The 25,000-nt window shown below is 39.3% G+C and overlaps 4 protein-coding genes across 8 annotated transcripts in view; 2 read left to right on the top strand and 2 right to left on the bottom strand.

The window, feature by feature from the left end:
- The window catches only part of LOC138042124 (adenosine receptor A1-like), a 6,394-nt gene extending 1,339 nt beyond the window's left edge, over nt 1–5,055 (bottom strand). Inside the window, exons 1-2 of one of the 3 annotated variants that reach the window (XM_068887904.1) lie at nt 1,838–5,055; nt 1–364 (exon numbers count right to left, since the gene is read on the bottom strand). The exon at nt 1–364 is cut by the window's left edge and continues 1,339 nt beyond it. In XM_068887904.1, coding sequence (XP_068744005.1) covers nt 1–338 — 338 coding nt within the window. In that variant the 5' untranslated portion in view covers nt 339–364; nt 1,838–5,055. The other 2 variants (XM_068887913.1, XM_068887921.1) reach the window with 2 other exon arrangements.
- The window catches only part of LOC138042117 (solute carrier family 35 member B1-like), a 16,737-nt gene extending 11,365 nt beyond the window's left edge, over nt 1–5,372 (top strand). For both annotated transcript variants that reach the window (XM_068887879.1, XM_068887890.1), the window contains exon 9: nt 5,062–5,372. In XM_068887879.1, coding sequence (XP_068743980.1) covers nt 5,062–5,262 — 201 coding nt within the window. In that variant the 3' untranslated portion in view covers nt 5,263–5,372. The remainder of the gene's footprint in view (nt 1–5,061) is intronic.
- Nucleotides 5,373–7,096: 1,724 nt separating this feature from the next.
- LOC138042105 (tRNA N(3)-methylcytidine methyltransferase METTL2-like) lies at nt 7,097–24,797 on the top strand. 2 transcript variants are annotated; one of them, XM_068887862.1, is made up of 11 exons: nt 7,097–7,207; nt 8,303–8,394; nt 8,645–8,705; nt 9,085–9,463; nt 9,570–9,619; nt 9,871–9,931; nt 10,792–10,931; nt 11,329–11,359; nt 12,426–12,501; nt 13,264–13,329; nt 24,559–24,797. In XM_068887862.1, the coding sequence occupies exons 1-11, from the start codon at nt 7,122–7,124 to the stop codon at nt 24,696–24,698; spliced, it is 1,182 nt and encodes a 393-aa protein (XP_068743963.1). In that variant the 5' UTR covers nt 7,097–7,121; the 3' UTR covers nt 24,699–24,797. The 2 variants fall into 2 exon arrangements, with proteins under 2 accessions (XP_068743963.1, XP_068743968.1); XM_068887867.1 differs by lacking the exon at nt 8,303–8,394 and having other exon boundaries at nt 7,110–7,207.
- LOC138042138 (zinc finger protein SNAI2-like) lies at nt 18,716–21,279 on the bottom strand. The gene is made up of 2 exons (XM_068887935.1): nt 20,201–21,279; nt 18,716–19,924 (listed from the first exon to the last, which is right to left on the bottom strand). The coding sequence occupies exons 1-2, from the start codon at nt 20,283–20,285 to the stop codon at nt 19,239–19,241; spliced, it is 771 nt and encodes a 256-aa protein (XP_068744036.1). The 5' UTR covers nt 20,286–21,279; the 3' UTR covers nt 18,716–19,238.
- Nucleotides 24,798–25,000: the final 203 nt, after the last annotated feature.

The raw sequence follows: 25,000 nt of genomic DNA, 5'->3' as shown, positions 1-25,000 counted from the left end.
GAGGCGAAGCCCATGAAGGCATCCACCGGTAAAGAAATCTCATGAAAGCTGATACTTCTCTCTTCTTCTTGGAAATGATAAAAAAGCAATTCTGCCGCATACATTGGTATGGAGCATGCGCCAACCATGAAATCCGCTATTCCTAGGCTCACCACGAAGTAGTTAGTTCGCGATTGCGCAAGTTTTCTGTTGGTGCTGAAAGCGGCTATGGTCAGTGAGTTGCCCACGATAACGGCGATTGCCACCACAGCATAGGAAATAGCCCAGCCTAGAAGGTCTTGGAAGGCTGGATCCTGGAAAGTTTCGAGGCTATTGTTGGTCTCATTTTTCTCTAGCATCGCGAATGAGAAGTGAGAAGTTGCAGCTGCAACGAAAAGAGTGAATAAAGTGGACTTAAATATGTGGTCAGCATATCTTTTGCCACATGTACCTCGCGCGCGCGGCCACCAAATGACCCGGGGCCCGTTTCTCGAAAGTCCCAAAACCCGAAAAGCCACCAGTGAAATTGCGAACCGCTTGTTTTGGAAAGCCGATCTTTTAACATGTTTTCAAGGTAACAAAAAGAAAAATAACTGTGAAGTTTGACGAATTAAATGCTCTCCGTTCTTGAGTTACAAAGGGAATTGTGACACCCGAAAATTGCCCGTAAAGTTTCGGGACTTTCGAGAAACGGCCCCCTGCCCCCATCTGAAAGGACAACGAATTGACCTGCTTCCAACTGAATGGATACGTAGCTCAGTTGGCAGAGCCGAATTGCACCAGCATCGCAGAGGTCGTAGGCTCGACTCTCCCATGAAGCCGCCTGAATTTTTCAAGTCAGTTTCTGTAAGAGACAATTGCGAGGATCTCTTATGCCTTTCATTTATAACCCGTACTTCAAAATGAAATGTTTCTTTTTTTTTTTTTAATTCCAAGGCCCATTATTCTACCGATTTTCCCGGTCTCCTGAAGAGGATGATGAAAGCAAAAATAAGAATTTTTCATTTTTGGGAAAGTGTTCTTTCATTTTGACTTAAGTCTTTCTGCAACCGATTAAGATCTGAAAATAACGAAACTTGAAGGGGATTAATTTTTCTTTTTCATCTTTGTGTTAAGAACAGACTAAACCGTTGACAATTGATGTCAAGTATCACAAATTGATAAAAGTCAGCACTCTCTTTTCTCATCGAATACAAATCTCTAATGTCAAGCTTGTACAATTTAAGATTTGCTGAGCGGAAATTGCGATCTTATGTTCTAAGATCTTAAAGAGGTTTAATTATTTCCTTTCCGTCTGGTTGCCTTTTTTTTCGGCTTCAGTAAATGCTCCATTTCAGTGACATCCTGTCAACAATTTTTCTATTTTTACGTATATTTTCGTTTTTAATCCTTAATATTGGAGCAGATGTCGTGTGAAACACTGTACCTAAACCAAAATAGCATAAAGAAAACGACCCTTCACATCCACACGTCTTTTCTTCGTGGATGGTTTGTCAACTGGAAAATTTTCAATTGTTTTGTCCACTTCATTGGAAAGTGAATGCGACTTTGCCACAAGCCTGTCTCTTCGGTTCTGAGTCCCTAAAGTGCTCTAAATTATAGCACCAAACGTTGGATGAACTATTTTAAAGGTGTAAGTCACTTGCAAATACAGGTTTTCTATTTCTTTTTTTTTCTTCATGATTCCTTGATCTTTGAGAACTTAAAAATATTCTATCCTCTGTTGATTGCGTTTAGTATGCTCAAAAGCACTGGCAAGTTTTTCTTTATGGGTTGCATCGACCCCGTTTAAGAATGGTAGCGTGACTTTATTGTTAGTGAAATTACGGCCGAAATCATTCCAAAATTTGCTACTTACGTCTTAGCCGTTGTTTTAAGATTTCGTCAGATGTCTTGATGCCTTGTTAGACAGCTGGCACATCACGTCTTTTGAGATCAAACTGGTGAGGTTCCTCTTTAATAGCCGCCTTGTGAGATTGCGGACTTCCCGCTTAATGCCGGCACCTTCGGCTTTGGTGTTCTATACGGAAATTATTTCCTGTTCGTCATCCAATAGGATTTTGCCTCAGGAGAAACTTAATATAGGATACAAAAAACATTGCAAACAACTAAACCGCCATTAAAAGAAATAGTGGATCGTGTCAACTTTGAGTCTCGTTGTTGAAAATACCGCCGAAGGGTGATGGGTTTTTCAAAGGAAAATTTGCTTCCTTTTGGAACAGGGACAAACAATAGGAACCTTTCTGTCTGAAAAGATGTCTACGGCCGGGGTCTTGGTTTGATGGAAATGTGATAAGCTTTCTTTATCTCCTTTTTAATTAAAAATTTACAGTGTATAACCTAGAGTATATTTGATTGGCTCGTTTTGAAGCGTTTAACGTTATGTCTGCGTCAATCCGCTTAATTAACTCTTCAGGTGACTTGCAAGTTTTCATTTTTCCTGCGAACCCGAAAATCACCCGTGCGGATGTGACAATTAGATTTAATCGCGCCAAGTTCAGCGTGAGCTCAGGGGAAGTCAGCCGTGACACGGTTCTTTAATTCCCTGAGAAATCCAAATGATCAAAATCTGTTCTTCTACATCCTAAATATTCTTATTATCGTGTTAATAAGCCGATCATCTTGCCAGTAAAACATTAATCGACATAAATTATTTTGAAGGCCAGATGACAAGCCTGCTTCAACTCACAACGCGTGGGCATGATTGTGGTGACCCTTCTTTCCTCTCTGCGCATGCTCTCTGTTCCCTATGAGAGAGAGAAAGCAACATGATATCTTCCCTAAATTAACGAGTATCGGCAATTTCTAATTTGCTTAGAAATAACTATCATCGTTGATCTAGGACACTGTGCCCCAGGACTTGTAGTAGCAGAGAAAATATGGAAACTCAAAGTCATATCCGTGGATTGGATTCCACTCTTTAGGAGCCGCTTTTTACCCCCTCAACCACTGAGAATCGAGACACCGCGTTCGTTGGAAAAGAAAAAGATTTATTTAATTCTCGCAGGGAATATTACCGCTGAACAGTAATTAGGCCTAAGCTTTGATTTTAAAGTGTTTAGCTTTGTCGTTAAGTTTGGTCACCGGCCTTTTGCAGTGTTAAGTATTGCGGTTTGTTGCCGAGTAACTTTATAGCATGATCATGTACTCTAGGTGGCTCTATCTGGTTATTCGCTGGTCATTTGGCGCACGCTAGTATCAACTATCCACGGGAATTTTTGCATTGCTCTTAATCTCCTCTCTCTCAAGTCTATCGAAATAGACTTCTAAAAGATAGAACTACTCTTTTTAACCATCTCTGTTAAATTAACGGGGTTTTACCTGCAATTATAACTCTCTAAAGATAGGTTGTTTATAGTGTTTGCCTTTACTTTGATTTTCTTCCTTTTCCTTCGGTGAAAAATTCCTTAACTTTGACATTACATGACATTTGTCCAGAGGAATCTTCTGAAGGCCAAAAAATAGGGGTTAAAAAGGAAGTTTCGTCGTTTTTGGCGAATTTGTTTTTTTTTAGCTCCACTTTAAGAAAATTGCCTTGATGAATTGGCAGACGGAAGGCGTAAAGAGTCATTACCGCTCTGCAAAACTTGAAGAAATTTCACCGAAGAAAACTGGAGATATTTCATGTGAAAGTTTCGCGATCTTTCCATCGCACAACATACCAATCTCGACCCCAGAGCTCTTCTCTTGACTGAGGGAGAGAAGAGCTCTGGGAAACCCTCAAGCAAAGTGTCTTCTCATTGGTTTTCGTGAAGAACAATAAAAATCGTCTCCAATTGGTGCATTCATGTTAGCACGAGGAGTGAGCAGGCGCCGTAGAGTTCAAATAGCCAATTTTCGGCTGTGAGAACCCTACTGCGCATGATCTCCTACATAGAGTTTCCCAGAGCCTTGGGTCTATCCGAGGCTCTGGTGACGAGAATGACAACATACTTCACAGGAATTTGTCAAGATCGCCATTTGAGCATGCGTGAAATTCCCAACCGCGTGCACGCACGCGCGTACCTCTGCCTGAGATCTAATGTTTACCTGAGCGAAGAAATCGGTGGAATTGGGTCGAGAGCTCAACCTCGAGCTCTTTGTAAAAAGGGACACAGTTTGTTGGAGTATCTTCTTCACTTGCTCTACAAATATGGGAATCCTCCTTTGGCGATTTTTGCTCGTTTTCCGTAGCGTTCACGACTCCAAGGACGGCTGTGTCCCTCGATCGATGGTTGAATCATATAAGTTGTTCAGAACAGTGGGAAATGAATTGTTTTCTGTTGGACTCCAAAGAATTTTCAGCCTTCCTACAGATAGATAAACATTTCCAGAAGATGATACGTCCGCATAATTTTTAAGAAAAAAAGAGTTTGCAAAGTTGCGAATGTTGTTTACTTTCCATGTGGGAGAGCCACGCGTCAGTCGCGCTGCGTCGCCATCAGCCACTTTCTAGTAATCAGGTTGGCACGGTCAGGAACCTTAAAATATTGACTCTGGGAAAAATGGCGGTGTGGTGGTAAAGTGGTTAGGTTGAAGGGTGAATCAACAAACATTCCCAGGTTCGAGTCCTGTGTCTATACACTTGGGTTGTCTCTTGAAAAAAAATTGTTACCATTTCCCATAATCGATATCAAACTTCCAGTTTTCTAAATTAATGATAGTAGTAACTTCATAGAAAATAAGGAATAGGCCTTTTTCGATGTATTAAGATTCAGCTTGAAAGAGAGGTTTAGAGGACAAAGACAAAGGAAAGTGGATGATATGCAAATATTTTTCACGTTCATTCCAACGTGTTTCTATATTGTTTTTGTCCTCACTATCAAGCTGAATATTTGATATTTCGAAAATGGCCTATTAACGATAATCGTCAATTCAGAGGTAGAGTGGAGCTGTGTCTTCCTCCTACCCAGTCCCCTATCTTTTTCGCTTGCCCCGCGAAGACAGGCCTGCCCACAGGTTGTCTTTGCGCGGGCATCTTGTCCTTCCTCATATGAAACGTTTGGAAGTCAAATTTATTTTTACTTCTTAAGTAGCCACCGGAGATGACGATCAGACGTAATAAGGCAAACCATTAACGCAAATGTATATTTTTCCTTTCAGAATTTCATTTTTATGACCGTTGCAAACTTTGGCCCTCTGACTTGTTCTATTATGACCACCACACGCAAGTTCTTCACCATCCTGGGATCCGTGCTTTTGTTTGGCAATTCTCTGATCACTCGTCAGTGGTTTGGTGTTCTTTTTGTGTTCACGGGATTGACACTCGACAGCCTCTACGGAAAAGCAAAGAAAAAAGTCTAAAATTGAAGAACAAAAAAGTTGCTACTTCGGAAGAAAATCTTAGCAACTTAAAATGTTTCGTATCCATACCTAAATATTTGAAAGAAATAAAATATATCTCTATCTAAAAATCGCCTGTCTTCCTGCAGGGTTTTTGCTTATCTTCCACACTTACCTGGGTAAGAAATACTCAATTCACCGAAGGTCAGGAAACGCACAAGCTATCAGCCACTTTGGCAACAAAGTTATGAAACGTTGACTTACGTTAGATTTGTGGCAAAGTGAAAAATGCCCAGTCTTCGATCATTTTCGTTGGTTGGGCTGTGTTCTCCAGTTTGGTACACCGAAATTCATGCTCTTTTCTTACCAAATGCGAAATTAGGCTATATTTCCAACTTTTTTTCATTTTATTCCGGGTAAGCCTAGTTGGTAGCAAACGTAAACCCAAATGTTGGCAATGCGCTCCAAAGAAAAAGAGGGAAAGATGTCCTTGGCAATAAACTGATAGTAAAACTGCTGCCTGAAACTATTAAGGCCGCTTATTAACCTTAATGCAAAAGGCACAAATCGTTTTAAAATCACTTGCATCCTCTTGCTAAAGGCACAATATCGTGAACAATTTTTAATCATATCTCAGGTTATTTATGTATACGTGTATCTAGTAAAATATACTTTTATAGACTGGATAAAACGTTTGATATCTGTACACAGAGAATATATCAGTTAATTTTACTAAAAACAGAACAGTGCATTTCGCGCGCAATCTGGAATGATCTATCCAAACTTTCCCATCCTTTCTGCAATAAAATGATTTCAACGGGGAGAGCCGCACGGACGTCATTCCGAAAGTTGGTATAACGGAGCAATTTTTTCAAGTCATTCCCACGTTTAAATGTGCATTGAGAGTAACTTAAACTGGTGTAAACGAGTCTGCATCATAGAGAGAGAGAACTGAGATTCAGCTTACGTTTTCCACTAGAATTCTTATCGAGGCTTTATCATTCTGCCTTTTAATCATATCCCTATCCTAACGGAAACGGTAAATTAATATTAAAAGAAAAAAACAGGTCAAGTCACGTAGTAAGTGTCCATAGAAGTCACAATGAAAATGGACGATGCCACATTAATAGGTATAATTATACTTTAATGGTTGTTTTAAGCAGTTTCAAGGAAAAAGTTGTCGGAATTTTTTAGGGTAAACGTTCCCCAATGTCAAAAACAAGCGTTATGACGTCTTTAGTCAAGAAATGTCACGTGACACAGACAACTACGAGTGAAATGCATAATTAAAAATTTATAGGTTAGGATGCAGAAAGTGGAAGTAATTTTAAATCTCTGCTTGGGGTTGTCCAATGATTGAAATTTAAGCCTCGATATACTTGGGGAATGGTAAAATGATCCGAGAAATGATCTTACCAACGTTTCGTTCATGTTGCCTAAATTGTTCCACTGTGTAACTTGGTAGTACCATATCCTCACTGCATACTCATTACCTCATCGCATAAGATTAAGGTATGGGAAGAGTCCGCGACTGATGAGGCAGTAGGCATGCGACAAGGATATGGGCACATAGGAGCTTGGTCAACCGCCATCAGGGGAGGTGGGCGAGTCGCAAAAGCCGACTGTCTTTGTGGTCTAACCCTAACCCTAAACCCTAACCCCAATACTTGCTTTACATTGTACAAATGATGAACTTAAAACTGGGGTACAATGCAGTTACGATCAACAGACGAGAATTTTGCGAAATATGATGAAAAGTTAAACAAATGGTAAGTCCTCGCGTCTTTTTTCTCCGCGTCTCCGTCCCACTTTTCGACGCAGCCATTTCCCACTGCGCCGCCACAAGACTCCCATAGGCCTGGGAGCAATAGAAAGAAAAGATGGCGGATGACAGAGACGTTTTACGACCCCAGTTTGGAAACCGGTTTCTATCTGATCCGAGGAAAGTTTTTGAACATAATGCATGGTAAGATGAGATTAAACGTACTGCTTGTAGATAAACGATCGAGATCCAGAACTAGTTTTACAAATTAATTTGGCATAACAGACTTTTCTTTACAATATTGTCATGCAGTCTTCCTCAAATTGGTGTCGAAAGAAAGATTTCTGTTAAATCACTGCTTGATACCTCAAATGTGATATTTGGTGGGCATTCTAAAATCCATCCAATCCAGCTGTTAGAGGTTAATAATTGTGATGTAACGTAGTTTGCAAGGATTTGCTCTGACGAAAGGCTAACGCACGAAACGTCAGCTTTTAGAATTTCTTTACGGTGACCAATTTACATTATCAACTCCGTTGATAAAACCAAAATGTTTGTATACTACTTCCCCACCAACATAGTACCACAGTTTCTTTAGAAACTACCCCCTTCAAGGATTTTGTTTGGTTGTGCACATAGAAATCTCGAAATCTGGTCACCGCTGAATTGAAAAATTAGCTTGCATTGGGGCATTCCTTAAGAGTTTTACACAGAAAACTCCACTTGCCTCTATTTTCTCAAATTATAATATTCGTGAAAAATTGTGACCAGAGAAAGGAAAGGAAAGGAAAGGAACTTTATTTAAGTGTCTAGTCGATTTAGCACTGGAGCACTAATTGGGGACACTGTAAAGTGAAATTAACAATCAACGCAAATCAAGTCAAATGTTGGTTTTTGAGGATAGGGGAAACTGGAGTATCTGGAGAAAACCTCTCGGTGCAGAGTAGAGAACCAACAAACTCAACCCACATATGACGCTGAGTCGAGGAATTGAACCCGGGCCACACTGGTGGGAGGCGAGTGCTCTCACCACTGCGCCATCCCTGCACCCCCAGATAATCAAGAAAAAAAGTCCAGATAATCAAGAAGTCCCGATAATTAAGGTTCATCTGTATCCGTAGAAAGTGAGACCATGGGACTGACTCAAAGGTTGGATTTATTCCAGGGGTTGCCCTGAGGTTGAGGTTGGGAGTAGGATTTAAAAACGTCAGAGCGATATGCTGCCTTGATGTTCTATAGTGTTCACTTGGCTAACTGCATGATATACAAAATTAATAAAGTTTGGTTTTTCACATCCAGGGATAATGTGGAATGGGACAGTGAACAAGAGCAATCTGCATTACAAAAAATTAATGAAAATTCTCAAGAAAAACTTGGGCAAGATCAGCAGGGTACTTTATTGTATTTTCCTACTTTTGTCTTTTGCCTTGTAATGCATGGGTTTTGCTATATTTTATTGAAAGTAATAAGCTGAATAGGTTGGTGAAAATTCTCAAGTAAAACATGAAAAACTTAAACTGTGAAAAATTGAACAAAGTATTATTTTTACTAGGATTTCTTTAGATACCCGTGACGAATTCTCTGCCATTCCTCTTTGGAGTGCTGTAATGTTACCTTTTTCTCTTTGTCATCATGTTGTAGCATTGTATGAGGAGAAAGCCAGTAACTTTTGGGATGAATTTTATATGCAGCATCAGAACAGGTGATTAGTATAGTGACAGAAGGACTGATTAGCTTAGTTCATGAACGGAGTTGTTGGAAAAGTAGATAAATGGTTGCAATGGTGAAAATGTGGGATGAATAATAATAATAATAATAATAATAAATTTATCCATGTCTGTCTAATGGCCTTTATACATGTACTTAAGAATATTATTGAATTGAAATACAGCAATATAATATATAATAATATATTATTATCATTATTATTATTGTTGTTGTTGTTGTTGTTATTATTGTCATTATAATATTGTTAGGGTTATTATTATTATCATTATTATCATACGTTTTTGTGACATTATTTCTTTCAAAAGGTCCTTTTGCCAAGACTTTACCCTTTAATTTATTCTTTTAAATTGAAGGTTTTTTAAAGATCGTCACTGGCTGTTCACAGAATTTCCCGAACTGTCAGGAAAAGACTCAACAGATTCTCATTATGATCACAACATTAACTTGGAGACAACAAATGGGGAGGTGGATTCAAGAATGGAGACAAAGTTATCCAGCTGTTCACAGAACTTGAGTGTGGTTAACGAAGCTGATGTTGGACATGTTAACAATATTACAATGCAAAGTGATCCAACTTTGCCCGTTTCAGATACAATACAGTCTGGTCATGTTCAAACTGCAAAGGAGGAGAATAATCTGTTAAACAACAAGAAGACTGACAAAAAATTAGCACCTAGTACACTTTTTTCAGAAGCATATCCTGGCAGTCACAAAAACAAACGAATTCTTGAGGTAAATATCTCAGAGTCTAAAGAAAACACACTTGAAACAGTGATACTGTTACAGTGGTTAAATGGTCCCCAGTTACTGATTTTTTTTTTGCTTGTCAATGTTTTAGGTTGGATGTGGGGTGGGAAATACAGTTTTTCCCATCTTAGAGGCAAATAAGTGAGTTCCGATTATTATATTAACATTTTTGATAACTCCATACAAAAGTAATGTTTACAATAGTGAGGGCAGTGTTGTACTATCACATTTACAAACTCAGTGCAAAGCTGAGTATTTGTAGTACTAGATATCTAAATGAAAAAATTCAGTAAGATGTTATATTGGATTTATCATATATTTCTGCTGTTTCTCCTATTTGAATTATTACTGAGTTGAAAAAGAGAGAATATCTTCATTTTGTTAAATCATAGTGATCCACACCTGTTTGTTCACTGCTGTGATTTCTCTTCAAATGCCATAAGTTTAGTTAAGGTGAGTTTGAGTACTGCATAAAAAATATCTGTATGCTAGCCTGAAATGTTTAAGATAAACAATTAAGAATAAAAATCAGTGATAGTAGGTATAATGATGTTTCGATAACTCACTCACCATTTTCAAATTCATGAAACTATAGGACGTTTTCAACCAATCTCCAGAGACTCCAATAACAATAGAGAAACGTACGACTTCTGGTGGACGAACAAAAGACGCTAATGAGATATCTTTTGTTTTCATCCACCAACATGGCAGCGATGACGTCACGTGAAAACCATCTATAGTGGGATCTCATTATGTAATAACATGCTTGTGAAAAATGTATTGCATATGATTAAAAACTAAAATGAGATGCAATGTGCATGGAATGTACAAGTGTCAATTAGGTAAATAGTTTACCTTGATTGAGGAACTGAGATTGACAGTGTACATTCGAAGCATGTTGCATTTCTTTTGAATCTACAATGTATTTCCAAAATGCTGTCACTTTGATTAGCAGACTTGTCAAAACTATCTGTCTTTACTTTTTGAAGATGAGTTTTCAGCCGGCCATGTTATCAACCTTTGTAATGATCCTTTAGAAAGTTTGCTCTGTTAAAAGCCTGAAGTCATCTGTCAAGTATTGAGTAAAGATGTATTTTGCTGATAAGTACTTGCACATTATTATTTACTTCTTTTTCTTTTTTTTTTTTCGTCACCTGTGCTCATGTTTTGACAACTTTTATTAACAATATATGAATGTCATTGGTATTATTGGCCAGTTCTCAGAGAGGACAAAGTTTAAGGGAAAGTCATGGAATATTTGTGTGTTTCATTAAAGTTCTAACATGCTAACTTAGTAAACTCTTTTTTTTTAGGAACACTATGATTACAATCCAGATAGATGTCATGCATTTGTGTGTGATATTACTGACAAAACATTTGTCTTTCCATTTCCCGATGAAAGTTTGGACATCATTATCCTAATTTTTGTTCTCTCAGCAATTCATCCAGAAAAGTAAGTGTGCTTTCATGGTACTCATAGTTGCTTGCACTTTGCAATTTATCTCTTAAAGCAAAATGATATTACAAAACCCAAGTAACAATCTCTTTTGGTGAAAACAGATTTTTCTACAATTCTTTTCTCAAGCATGAATGACTTAGTGACCTGGCGGCCGATTGAATCACATTATTTCTGTTTCAAGCTTAAAAGGATAACTCAAACGCCAATTACAAACACTGTATTGGATCACGTATAATATAATTATAATGACCCCAGTAATGGACCAAAGATAAAATCAAAGTTCATGACACTCCCTTCCCCTCTGGAGTCTTAAATCCCCCTTTTCAAGAATCCTTGTCTTCTCTACGTTTCTGTTGTTTTCTTACCTAATAGGAATTTTGATTCTCCACAGAATGCAAGATGTAATTTACAGATTATCCAGGGTATGCATTCGTTTTGTTTCTGAGTACCTTGAGCGTTTTTTTTCTTGCTGCTTCTAAGAACCCATTGGAAGCGGGGTAACTTAATTGCAATTTTCTGGGCATTTTATTGTTGCCGGGGTCCTGTGGCTCAGTCGTTCGAGCATCGGCCTCCCCTCGGGGAGGAGGTCGCGGGTTCGAATCAAGACCGCACCGAGGAGAAAGTAGGGAGCTTAAAATTTTACGACGGCGACGGCAACAACAACGCCGCAAAACAATGATATCATTGGTTAAAAGAGCATAAATAATCGTGCTGCACGTGCAGCACGGATTTTAGCACGGATTCGTGCGGTACTGTGCATAAGGACGACGTGAAATTACCAAATTTGAGGTTTTGACGACAACGTGAGCAATGCAACAGAGAATCTTTTATTCTCCATTTTCACTTTGTAACTGCTCGTACCAATTTATTAGTAGGATACTTCGCCCACATTGTAGGACGTGAACGAGATAGAATAACCGCGAAAGACTTTTGATAAAGCAAAGCGATATTTTGAGGTGACATTTTCGTCGACGTCGCCGTCGTAGAACTTACGGTCCCTTGCGCTGCCTTAGTAACGACCTCCAAGGTCGAAGGTTAGAGGTGATTTGAGGACTCGATCACGTTGCAACTCTTCAGTCTTCATAAACTCTGTAGGGCGATAAAGAACCCTTGCACTCTGACGTCATGGACTGTCCAATTCTCTGCAGCAAAAAGTGGTCGTCTTGACCCGTGATGTCTAACAAAGTTTTCTGATATATTCCACCTTAACAGAAACAGCAATAAGTCAAGGGAACTTTGCTAGGCACTGGAACAACGTAGATCAACCGGATCATGTATCTTATAGGGTACCTCTATCGACATATCGACCGATCTATCGGTCGGTATGTCGGTCGAGACTCGATCGACATTCGACCGACACTCGACCGACATGTCGACCGTTTAACGACCGAGAGCCGACCTATACATCGGTCGATATGTCGATCGAGGTACCCTGTAAGATACATCATCCGACAAATCCTAATTTATTTCTTGCTTTTCTTTCCGTAGCTCCTAAAACCCGGTGGATTAATTCTGTTCAGAGATTATGGTCGTTTCGATATGGCCCAACTTCGATTTAAGAAAGGTAACTTCGTCGCTCTTATTGTATGCTGAAGATCCAGTTAAACGTTTTGTCTGGGTAGGAGTGAGACAGGTAGGCTTTAAACCGAGGCGTAAGTTACTTTCGTTTCTCGCCGCCTTGTCTCCCGAGGCAGGCAGCTTGTCAGCAGAAGAGCGATTTGTGTGATGGTGGAAGGTTTTAATTTTTTTTTGTGCAGGAAAAAAAAAAGAGACTGGCTTCGTAAGTGATTCTGTTTTAACTTCTGTCTCCAACATGAGCAGATATCATTAGTATTTGTGCCAGAGACAAGTGTTAACTTTTCTCTTTTTCATCAAGCGGAACATTCTCAATGACTTAGGGGGGTGTTTACATGATACCGGTACGAGTTTCATTCTGGTACGAGTTCATCCCGGTTCTTACTTATCGCTCTGTATTTGTTTACATGATACCGGTGAAAAATCTCATACCAGTGCAACTCATACCGGTATGAGTTCATCCCGGTAGTTGTACCGGATCGCAATTCTTATAACGGAATGAAAAGTTGTACCGGTATCATGTAAACGCTACATTGACTCCCATTCCGGTACGAGTCGTCAAGTCGTGGTGGACTGGAACTATTGACGCATGCGTTGTATTTCTAAATATTCGTCAAGATGGCGTCCGGTAATCGATGGTCATCCCTGTGTCAATATTTGTGTGTTGTCCATGTAAACGTCCCTTCTCTTCACCCGTGCGCGCCGCCAGCTACGTAGGATAGGATACCAACATCGACGTTGTCTTTTCCAGGGAAATGCTTAGCCGAAAATTTCTACGTTCGAGGAGATGGAACAAGGGTTTACTTCTTCACACAAGGTACACGCATACTTTGCGAGAACTGTAGATAATTACCTTCGGTGCGTTAATAGTTGCGGTTGTAAAAGCAATGAATTGATTGGTCCACAGCCGTGTTACGTTTCCCACAAATCAATGTGGAGCTTTAGCAACGACGACGGGGACGGAAACGATAACGTCATCACAAAACATAAATTCTCATTATTGTAATCACTTCACCACTATTCCAAGTTTTTTAATGTGAGAAAGGTATGTCAGTCCCTCAGGAATGAAAACGTTATGAGCGATGCTTTATTTAGGGGAGAAAATGAAAATTTATCTTCAAATGCTGACGTCCTTCATAAAACCTCAAATTTGGTCATTTGACGTTGTTGTTTTGCTGATGATGGCAAAGAAATAGACGAAAATGAAAAGCGCACGCGCAGAGCGTGCAAAGGTAATGTCTTTGGCCACTAAATATGCAAATTTATGACGTTCTCGTTGATGTCGCCGTTGTCGTTGCTAAAGCTCCCAATTTTGGTTTAAACGCGGCAACGCCTGGGAATAGTCATTACCAGACCCTCTCTTTGATGACGCGTGTCTAACTTTCAACAGTTGACCACCCGGCGTCGCCAAGCTCGAACTACTGTAGCCTTATTTGTTAAGCTATCGCGCACCGGTGGCTCAGTTGGTTGAGCATCGGGCTGTCTTGTGGGAGGCCGCGGGTTCGATGCCCGGCCTGAATAACACTCTATCACGCTCAGGATCGTAAAATAACTGAGGAGAAAGTGCTGCCTTTGTAATTTATCAGCAAATGGTTAGACTTCGTGTTCTCGGAGAAGGACTATTAGCCGTAAGCCCCGTCTCACAAATATCCTTCATGTTCATAAGTTCCCGTGTGGGACGTTCACGAACCCACACATTATTCGAGAAGAGTAGGGGATGAAGTCCCCGGTGTTGTGGCTGTCTTGTTCTCTCCAGTAGAAGTGGCCCGCTTGGCGTGATGTGTCTAAAAAGGCTTGTGGTGTATGAGGCCAGCTTTAAGTCAAAAGGGACGTTGTGGAACGACGACCCAAACGTTTGCTTTCAATCATTTTGGTTGACTAACAGTAAAATTTACCATTGATTCTTTGTTGCTATGTTCAGTTTTTTGCTCAGATTTCGTCGTCCATCTCTTTAATGACAAGTGATATTTCCGATGATAGCGTGGAAGAAAACACCGGTTACTACAATAGTTTACGTAGGTGGTAGCGTCCAAGTCAATGGAAAATGTATAGTAAAACGTTCAGCGTTGCTCTCTTGTAGGAGTGCTCCTGTCTAATGTGCTGCACGAGATCGGTTCTGAGTCCTGTATGTGACGATTAAAACTCGCTTGAAGCGCCAAACTATGTCTACAATAGCTTGAAGGGGTCAGCTCTTCACGGGCAACATGGCACTACTTTCCGGCCTTAGCTGCTTTTTATTTTGCTCTTTTAGGCGGTTCATCTTGAGTTGAAATGATAAAATAGTCTGATCATAAAAACCTCTCATCTATTAAGCTGCTCTTAATTCGTTTTGCGTGAGATCAAAATGATGTAGCTAGTAAGAGCGCCGGATTTTGCTGGCATTTCTTGCCAGCGTCGGTTAACTCCGTCAACTCCTGGCCCGTCCGTGGCGGGTAGGTACATTTCGCTTACCCCCTAGTCCATGGACTACCCCGATGAGCTACCAAAATGGACTACCCTAAAATCAGGGGCACCCAACGAGAATATAGTTCAAAACCACTTAAACGTAGCATTGTTAAACGTATTTTAGTATTTTAACGGTAGAAAGAGGCATATTTTTATCCCCTAAAAATTTTTCATCTGTTCGGATTTCCTAGCTGAAAGTCTAGCTATCCGAAAATTATAGGGATCAAAACTTACCTTTTCGAAAACTTCAGCCAGAAAAAAGGCTCCCGAAAATTCTAGATGACGTTTTTAGGGAAAAAATCCGTTAAAAATGGGCAATTATACCATTTTCAGATGTTCGAAAATCCTAGGAGAGGCAGACAAGCAAGAAATTTTACAACAAATGTTCCGAAAATTCTAGATCTCAAATCGTCTTCCGAACAGATATTTTCCGAAAATTGACGTTGGGTGCCCCTGTAAAATGGACCAACTCTTAAAAATACTACTTCGAATGAGTAATATTGAAAGAACAGAATTTATTATATACTTACATTTGCACATACCTTGTTTATTTTCGTCCACACGGCCACATGCAAATAAATCCAGGAATTGCAACGGTTTCACTTCACTTACATGGAGTAATCGGCCATCACAACAATTATCGAAAGCTAAACTTTTTAAAAAGGGTGCTTAGACTTAAATACTGTTGATCAACGCCGTTTAAAATGGGTGTTTAGGCTTAAGTAAGCATTATTTGAGATGATGCTTACATATAAACCAACAGTACTCATTCGAAATGTATCTACCCGTCCGTCGCTGGCTTTGAAAGCCTTGTCGGCATGCTTCATGGCTGTTACTGTAAAGAATTTTGTCATAAAAAAAGAAAGTCCTCTTACTTTTCCTCCTGGCGTTATACGTTTTTGGTGCATGGTTTTTAAAACAGCTCTTTTATAAGACTCGGGAACATGTTCTAAATGCAAAGTTGCAAATAAGGCCTCTTCAGCGCATAGCAATTTTTTGTCTGACAAAAATTCCATTCTTGCGGAACAGGAAGCATGTTTTCGAGACTAAATACGTTTCATTGATCCCTTTGGCTCGGTTTTCAAAGCTTGTTTACCTCAACTTGTTATCTTTTGTTGTCGTACGTGATATGTACTGCATTGTCAGCAAAGCGGAAACAGGGAATGTTCAATAAGTTTAAAGTAGCGAATATTTTAAACAATGAGTAACTCAACATTCTCTTTCTTCTCTTGCTTTTCTCATAAGTGACTCTTTTAACCATTCATTTATTTTTTCAATTTAAAAAGTATTATAACTTTGCGAAAGTGCAAGTGAATGTTTTAGCGAAAGTCGTGTTGTAAGAGAGCCCTGTTGTTAATTGGTTGAGGGTTTGTTTGTTTAAGTGGTCACACCCAATAATTTTAACGGCACAATGGCATTTCCAAATTTAGAAAAACATCTTTGTGTGTTTTTTTCCATAAATTTTAACCGGGAGTCAGCTTTAGCCGTTTATGATTGGGGTGCCTGTGACAATTTTTTCGCGAAATTCTAGGTGGAGGAGATTTTTTACTTTGGAAAAACCAAGTTTTGATGGAAATCTCTCGTTAGAAAGCTTCAACATGTTGAAAAATTATACATTTTTTAGATGTTGCCATTTGCTTCTTCAATTTTTCCCCCTTACCTCCAATAGAGTAAGTGTTTTTTTCTTAATTCCGGAAACGACTTTTGTTTTCATTTTGTTTATCTGGCACTAGATTACAGCCAGCTGCGAACCACTGCTTTACGGGGAATGGAATTTCAAGAGAGAAAAGCTCTTAAACTTTGGCCGGAAAATTTGCCCCGTGGTTAGCTGTCGCGTACTCTCTCTGTAATCAATGCGTGATAAAATTGTTCACAGGATATAAATATTTTGAAGGCACTGATAGAATGTCCCTTTCATCTGATGAAAACGAGAGTTCACATTATAAAGAGTTGCCGTGTTTTCTGAAAGAATGATGACAAACAAGCTATTTAATAACGTTCTAGTATTATCTTGTAGAGCAAAAACGACTGAAGGGCCAGATTATTTCGCACAATTTGAGATTTTTGTCAACATTTTGTCTCTTCACAGGTTTTTTCAACTCTATATCAGTGTTGAGATTTTTTACACAAGTCATCTTCATATCCACTTTACATGGCATTTTCACTTGTAACCTAAAAATATCTTCTTGGGAAGTTCGTGCTTCGATGAACGTTTTGTTTGATCATCACAACACTTGTCATTAAACCTTTTATGACTTATGCTCTCGTTTAAAAAAAAACACTCCATACTGATAGGTCACAATAACCTGAAGTATAAATATCTGCAGGTGAAATTAATTCTCGAGTTTCAAATAAAATATTTCGCTCGCCTTGTCGGCATATTTCCGATAAACCCAATGGCTGAGGTTGCTGTTGCCTTACAACCAGGCTACAAGATTACATTTAACTAGCGGGTGCGTCTGAGAATATCTTTAAGGTGGTCTGTTCTAAACTAGTTTCAGTTTATGCTGGTGCAACCGATGAGATCATCTTATTTTGATCTTTTGGTCCGGAAGTCTACAGTTGTCCTATTTTAAGTCTTTTTGTACCGTCTTTTGGAGAATTTGTTTTCGAAAGGATCGCAAGCGCGCTCGATGCACGATCCGCAATGATTGTCAGTTATCAAATTTGCGATTAGAAAAGCAGCCAAGCTAATCTATGAAGACTGGACGAGAAAATGAAGGTCGAATATAGTCTGTTGTCATAAGCTAAGATTAATGAGGGAAATTATTTATGTCGTAACAGGTGATTTGGAATTCTTTATTGCTAAAATAACCCGGATGCATAAGGTTAATTTCGGGTTTGTGTCGTCGGGTTTGAAGTCGAACTTGGAACGTGATGGCATTTAGTCATAAAAGACACTCGTCAATAGCAAGATATTGCTTAGGGTTCATTGTTGAATACATTTCACTTCATAAATGGCAGGTTTTGTGCGATAAAACGAAAAAATACTCTTCGTATGTTGTGCGGAGTAAGCATTTTCAGTTAACACGAGATTGCTTTCGTGTTCGCTGTCGTTCTTTGGCAATGTCCAGTTTTCCCTTGAAAGCTCAGAAAGTTATCGTATGTGGCGCTTTCCACAATCTAACAAAGAAGTTTCTCGAAGGACGCCAATTTTAGTAAATAGAATAAACGTTTGTCTGCGTTCAATAAATAGTATACTCATGGAATCTGGTTTAATTGTGATTACAAATGAACTTCCCTTTGACTGGTTGACGGCTTCCTTTCATTGGCTGATTTGTGGACTTCAATCGTTAAATGGACCCTTTGTTTTCATTAACAGGAAGAGCTAAAGCCCTGAGCCAAATTTCTTTGTATTCTTTGTTGTTTTTCTCTTCCGAACTCTTTGCAGTTATCAGTCATTCAAAAACACCGTGTTGCAATTTGTATCCTCCTCGAATGGTAATAAAATTTACATCGATTCAGAAAAAGAGGTCCAGCTGAGCAGTTTTTTATATTGTTTCTTCGATCACTTAGAGCTTCAGCAGGTGATTTAAAATTTCATCTCTTGTAGCTTTATAAATTGTTTATCAAGTGAATTTATCATGCGCGAGTTCTGATCTATCTTCCAAATCTGCATTTCAGCTGCTGTAATGGAATTTCCTTACTTCGAGGTTAATCTCGAGCGAAGCCGACAGGTGTTTGGCGCGGTTTAATATCTGCATGATTAGAGCGGTGTCTTTTGTGCTGAGAGGCGGAGATAGATTGTGTGGACCGTATCACCATTTTTTTATTTTTTATTTTGAAGCAATCTACTTTGTACAGTGGACTAATTCGTCAATGTAAATTAGCTATTTATTCCGACTCTCTCTAGGTATGATATAAACGAGCTTCTATCGAAAAAACACCGCCAGATTAACTTTCCGGGAACGCTTTTAACGTCCAAATCGTCTGCGTTAGAAGAGGCATGTAAATTCCTTGGTAAGGCTGAGTATTGTAAGACTAGTTGTCATGGTAAATTGTTCGATTGCATCTTTTGATTATTTTGCTATCTTTGAAAAACATGTATCGCCATGCTTTCCAACCAACACTTCCCTCAGCTTACAGTCTTAAATTGAACATACTCATGCTCGCATTTTCACTGTTAATTTTTCTTCACGCGCGCGTTTCAACAAAAATATGTGTCACAACAAAAACTTATTACGGCAGAATTGAAAAACGTTTATACTTTGACAAGCCGAAGTTTCGCTTCGATGACGAATCGAAAGTACTGGAATAACTTAATGACTTTGTGCTGAAGCTTCAAGGGCCATTTCCAGGGCATCCGCTGCCTTCATGCTTCAGTAACAGCGACATTCTTGAAAAAGATTTTGTGCAGAGGCCGCAAGAGTATTTTTTGACTTCCGAATGAGTTTGTAGGTGCGCGCGGAGGTTGGATCTGTCGGCGAAAGCTCGCTGGCAGTTCGGGCATTTGTAAGGCTTCTCCCCGGTGTGTGTTCTGATATGTCCCTGGAGTAGCCAAGGTCGGCTGAAGGCCTTGCCGCAAATTTTGCACTTGCATGGAAGTGTGTGTGTTCGGATGTGCATTTTAAGTGCTCCGAGCGACACGTAGAGTTTCTCACAATATTTGCAATGGAAAGGCCGCTTGTGGTGTGGATGGCAGTTGTATTGCTGGTGACGAAGTAAAGAAGTGACAGACGAGTAACTTTTTCTGCAATCTTGACATTCGTAGATGTTTGTCGGTGTTTGCCCCGCGGCGATTTCATGGCTGTTTTCATCGATGCTCGATAAATCAATTTGTTTTTGTTTTTGACTGGACTCTAGGTTAGCGCTTTTAGCCGACTCTTCTCTTGTCACTGAAAGACTTGTCACTTCCGCTGGATACGAGAAAAGCCGCTTTTGCCAGCAGATTTCAGCAGGAATTTGATAGGCAACTCCTGCTTGCTTGGTACTTTGAGTGTCAGGATGTTGAAAATCTCGAGTGTAACCTGTTGCGTGTGCAGAAAAACACATGGCAGAAATCAGATATTTGATTTACAAATTATTCAGCCCGCTGTTAGCAACCCTTGCCATGCCAGCCGTTAAAAAAAATCCGGCAAATGAGCAGGCATGTGTTAGTTTACCTTGGAAAGTGACGCCTTAAGCAAGAAATAGGGCGCGCTTGACTTGATTCGAATGAAGAAATTCTTCTGTGCGCATTAAGCTACCTGTCCTGTGTGTGACAAGTGCATTGGAATATTAAATACAATAGATAATTCACTCACCGATTACCGGAATGGCTGGGATAAAATTTGAAGGAACTCGTTTGATCTTGTCGGTTTTCTTCTTCACTAAGAATGCTTTTGGCATTTTTGCTTAGTTTTGTGACACCAAGTTGGAAACAGCCAGACTGGAAACACTTGTGCGTGTGGCTTTCGATGATCAGTGCATTTATGAAAGTGACTCCAGCTAATCTTTGCTTCAACTGCGTTTTATTGGTGGCTTATATGTGACGTCAGCTGTCAGGTGCAATACTCCTTTATTGCCATTCCACGCCGGGGGGTTGGCTTGGATGAAAATAAAGCAGCCTTGCCGTATTTGGAAAACCGGTTGAAACTACATTAAAATTCACACCCTGCCTGGCATCAGCCCGATGACAAACGACGTTTTGACGCAAAGTGCTCATTGCCGTCTCGCCCATCCTTAGATTTCAAGAAGCTCCAACCTCAAGGAAATTCCAATGTCGTTAAATGAGACTTGAGCTGCAGAGCACATCGACTTTTGTTTGATCTGAAAAACAGAAAACAACAGGTGATGTGGGTTCACTTCTATTGTTCACAAGCCAGACCTATTGTCATGCACCCAAAGTCAATACAAGCAGATAATTAACTGCCGAGAACAATAACACCTCAAACATGTCGCGAAGAAAATCAAAATCAAACACTATCCGATGATAACATTTGCATTTCGGCGAAAAGCTACGCGCTTGTTTAACGCATATGTAACTGATGTGTTCATCTGATAAGCTTTTATCAAAATTCTTCTTTAAGTGTTCTAGAGACGGTAGGAATCCCAAGTGAAAAATTCTCAAATTTTTAGTTTGCCATTTCTTTACGAAGCAGGTGATTTTATATGATAATTAATATCATCTAACAGCGCTTAACAAGGCCACAAATATTACCTCGTATCTTGTTTGGAATATTTTATGTTGGAAGATGAAATCGCACTCAAGATTTTATAGAGCAAGCTGTTTTTAGTTTAATAACCCCAAAAATGCATTTTGATGGAAATCTTAACAACAAACAACTTGTCTCTATGGAATTTTTGTATTCCCAAGGTGAGAGTGAAGAGCAAGAAGAAAACTTATCGATCCCAATTCCGCCCAAGGTCAGCGCTCTAAAGTAAATTATTGTTCAAATCATGTCAGCTTTTTTTTTTAATCGGACGTCAATTCAATTATTATGGCTGATTTTTTGGGATTAAAAAAGGGAGACAAACTTTTGCTTGTTTATATTACTGAAACCATGCAAGGAATTTTATTTACAATCTTCTTAATATTGAAAACTGTGTTGGGATAAGTCCCTTTTAGATTACTTCGCCTCTGAATGACCGGCGGATCTCGATCAATGAACTGGAAATTGTTAATTTTTGTTTTAACTCGTCAAATGCTTGGTTACATTCGGTCCATTTCCTGTTCGTGATGATGTTTTTTTATTCCTCTCTCAGTGGAACACACTTTGAATTTACTTTTAACTGTGAAGTTGCAATCTATTAATAATAGTTGTGTCATAGAGAACGTGATCTATTTCAGGGCGGAAACTTAAGAGCGGTTTGCTGTTTTTATAAGTTTAAATGGAGCGTTATGTGGACCTTGATGTTGATAACCCTTTGGCCCTTGAGGACTAAAATCGTCAGTCGTTAGGCGGAATAAAACCTGAAACGCTTTCCTTTGGTGGGAAAAGTGTTTTAACCAACTGTTCTCCGAAAAAACAATTTCTATTAAGGGTGACCGTCAGCCCAGTGCCAGCGCACCCGTCCAATTATACAATGGAGAGTTAGAATTTTAAACCTTTTATTAACATAACGACATACACTCTTTTTGTATAAAACAACATTGAGGCTGAAATTAACCAAATTTTAAGAACATATCAAGAACATTCCTCAGGCTGAGAGTCGATTATGAACGTTTTCATTTAGCGCATTTGTATTTTAAATTAACCCAGATTTTGTATGACATATATTTTGTATAACATAACAATGGTTTTCGTATTGCATGATACACAACTCAGTTTGTAATAATGAGCAATTCTTATTTATAATCGTTCCAAAATAACTTCCAAATAATACCGTAAGAGTCATCAGGTGAAGCAAAGTCTGATGTAAATGATTTAAGAACATCTTAAGAACGTTTTCAGCCTCACATCGTAAAAACGTAGAGGAAAGTTCTGCCTCACCTCCAAAATTAGACGTTCTCATTAAAAGAAAAAAAAGAGTGTAATTGGTTCCATTTTTGTTTTTGTCAGAGCGCAAATGTTATTAAGCGCAAAATAAGGCCAATGCAGATTGTTGGGCCGGAAACCCGCATCATAGAAAAATTCCAAGAGCACCATCACGTCGTTCAGTAATTATCTGAAAACAGCCAGAGAATCCAAGGAAATAAACTTCCAAACATTAGCGCATTTTGCTGCTGTCGTTTCACTCAACGAAAATGATTCCGCGTTACTTAGTGATTTTCTTAAACAGGTTCCGTAGGAAAAACATTCCTATCAGCAAGTTATTCCGCCCAAGTGTCTAATAAGAGATGCTTGGTTTTACCGGATCATAAAACTCCCATGGTGTGCGTCATCAGCATTGACAGTCACAAGGTTGTTGGACGTGTTTTCACAAATTTTGGAGAAAACTAGCAAAATTCCCATTGGTGTTTAACGACTTCCCATTTACGTGTATCAATTTGGTGAAAGACGTCAAATTACAGCAAAGCGACGCCTTACTTTTATGAACAAATTCGCTGTCATTCCATTGTCATTCTCTGCTAGTGTTTGAGGCTTTGAGCCTACCTAAACCTTTTTGGTCACACTTTGAGTGTTTTGTTTTGCACTTTTTATTTTCGCGAAGACATTAATTTAATTAAACCACAAGATTCAGCTTCCTTTTGGACTATGGACTGTCGCTAAATGGAAAACAAGTATAAACGTGATAGGATGTAGTCCAATAGGAATAGGTTATCATTTTTTCGTCTCAATTAGATTGAACAAGCTCTCGCGTTTCCTATTTTCACATTTATTCTTTTGTTCATATTGAAGAAACCAATGTAGACAATAAAAGATAGTGTTTCTTTAAAGCTTGTTTAAGAACCAGGTGTCAGGTCAGCGTGAATGATTTGTAGCTTGGCGACTGTTTGGCTTAAAAAAGGCGGCTTTTGATTTCTCTTCTTGTGTTTAAAAGAATCAGATGCAGCAAGTCGCTTGGCGTTGTCTTTCACCGTAACAAACAGAATTGCTTATGTTGGTTGCGTAAATGGAAACAAGTTCAATGACTTTATCACCAACTTGCAACACTCCTTTTGATCCTTGCATGCGAGGTCATTTGATTCCTGTGTGCAATGCTATTCAAACAAAAATATCAGGCGTACACCACCGCTGTCATTTCCATTAAATTTCTGAAAAGTGCAAATAAGCTGTATCAGATTAAGAGAACTTTGGACTAACATATTAAACCTCCAAAAGAGCAAACACGTGGCTGTTGATTCACTAACCTGCTGCGAATGCACACGTGCAGTTTATTGCTTGTTGAAGTGACTACCACTGACACGATCTGTGCCGCCTTATAACGAGTTATTTTCTTCTCAGGGTTCGGCTTGTATTCACTTTGCACATTTTACAATCTGTTTAGCCGACTGTCAGCTGCCGGCAGGTGACTGTGCCATCATCTTATTTCTCTTTTTGAAGAAGTGAATTCCCCTGGCCCTGGCTGCCGCACGAAGTAACCAATCCCCATCGGACATTTTGTTTTCCCCTGCCTTTTCCCTCGGGCAAGATCTGCCTGGAAGACCTTTGATCGAATTGTATCACCATCTCCAGAGTCTAATTTCGTTTAACTATGAGTAGGTAGGCCTGGTGGGGTTCGCTCATTGTTGAGAGCGTGGCCCGGCATGTGATCGATTCCCGAACTCGGTGTTATGCGGATTGAAGGTGTTGGTTCTGGTAGGTCTTTCTCTTGGTGTTTCGGTTTTCCCCTTTATCATCAGTCTTTCATTTTGTCAGTCTCATTTGATTCCATATATTGTTTCTTGGTTTAGTTTTGTTTGGGTTGAGAGTACTTACGCAACTCTCTCTCGAGCCTTTAATTTAGAACTATGTACTTCTATTTACCATTCTAGAAACCGAATCAGTTGATAGAAGTTCTTTCTACCGTACCGTAGTCGAAAATAATACTGAGGACTTTACCAAGTTGACTCAAATTTTCCCGTAAAAAATGTGAGCAACTGTCGAAATCTAAGAGATCAAGAATATCCTTTAAAACAAATTTCAAAACACGAGAACAATTGCTCTTGGAGGCTTGGGCATTTTTTGATTATCTGAATTGTTGGGCCTTTGGTTCGGTGAGTATTTGTTTTTATTGCACTCTTCCCTTGGTGTTCCAGATGACCTAACCCGGATGTTTCAAGCGGCGGGCTTACTTGAAGAACAGAACTACGTTGACCGCAGACTACAAGTGAATCGTGGGCGCCAGTTGAAAATGTATCGTGTTTGGATTCAATGCAAGTTTAGGAAGCCGAGTTGACATACGTTATCAACTTTGAAACAAAAATAACCATCTGTATAATAATTGTAATTAAGAGATTTTCTCTTATATGGGCAAAATAATGCTACTAAATATGGACTAATATGGTCAATCTTTGTCAGCAACTGTCTGCTATAGGCCACTTTGGAAAATACCATAATACTTTTTGTTTGTCCCCCCAAAGTTTGAATAGGCAATGTTTTTGGTTTCTCTTGGGATCATTGTAAGTCCCATGAGAAACTGGAAACAATGGTTATGCAAAATTTGGGGGGACAAACAAAAAGTATTATGGTATTTTCCGA

The sequence above is a fragment of the Montipora capricornis genome, chromosome 1, assembly GCF_036669925.1.
Source record: "Montipora capricornis isolate CH-2021 chromosome 1, ASM3666992v2, whole genome shotgun sequence".
NCBI lineage: Eukaryota > Metazoa > Cnidaria > Anthozoa > Scleractinia > Acroporidae > Montipora > Montipora capricornis.
This window is presented reverse-complemented; position numbering and strand designations above follow the sequence as displayed.

What these genes read in the sequence shown, in the direction of transcription:
- LOC138042105 (XM_068887862.1), top strand. Translation starts at nt 7,122, where the DNA reads ATGGCGGATGACAGAGACGTTTTACGACCCCAGTTTGGAAACCGGTTT. An exon ending in TATATGCAGCATCAGAACAG is followed by an intron (nt 8,706 to 9,084) that starts GTGATTAGTATA and finishes TTTAAATTGAAG; the next exon opens with GTTTTTTAAAGATCGTCACT. An exon ending in ATGCCATAAGTTTAGTTAAG is followed by an intron (nt 9,932 to 10,791) that starts GTGAGTTTGAGT and finishes CTTTTTTTTTAG; the next exon opens with GAACACTATGATTACAATCC.
- LOC138042138 (XM_068887935.1), bottom strand. Translation starts at nt 20,285, where the DNA reads ATGCCAAAAGCATTCTTAGTGAAGAAGAAAACCGACAAGATCAAACGA. An exon ending in CCCAGCCATTCCGGTAATCG is followed by an intron (nt 19,925 to 20,200) that starts GTGAGTGAATTA and finishes CACACGCAACAG; the next exon opens with GTTACACTCGAGATTTTCAA.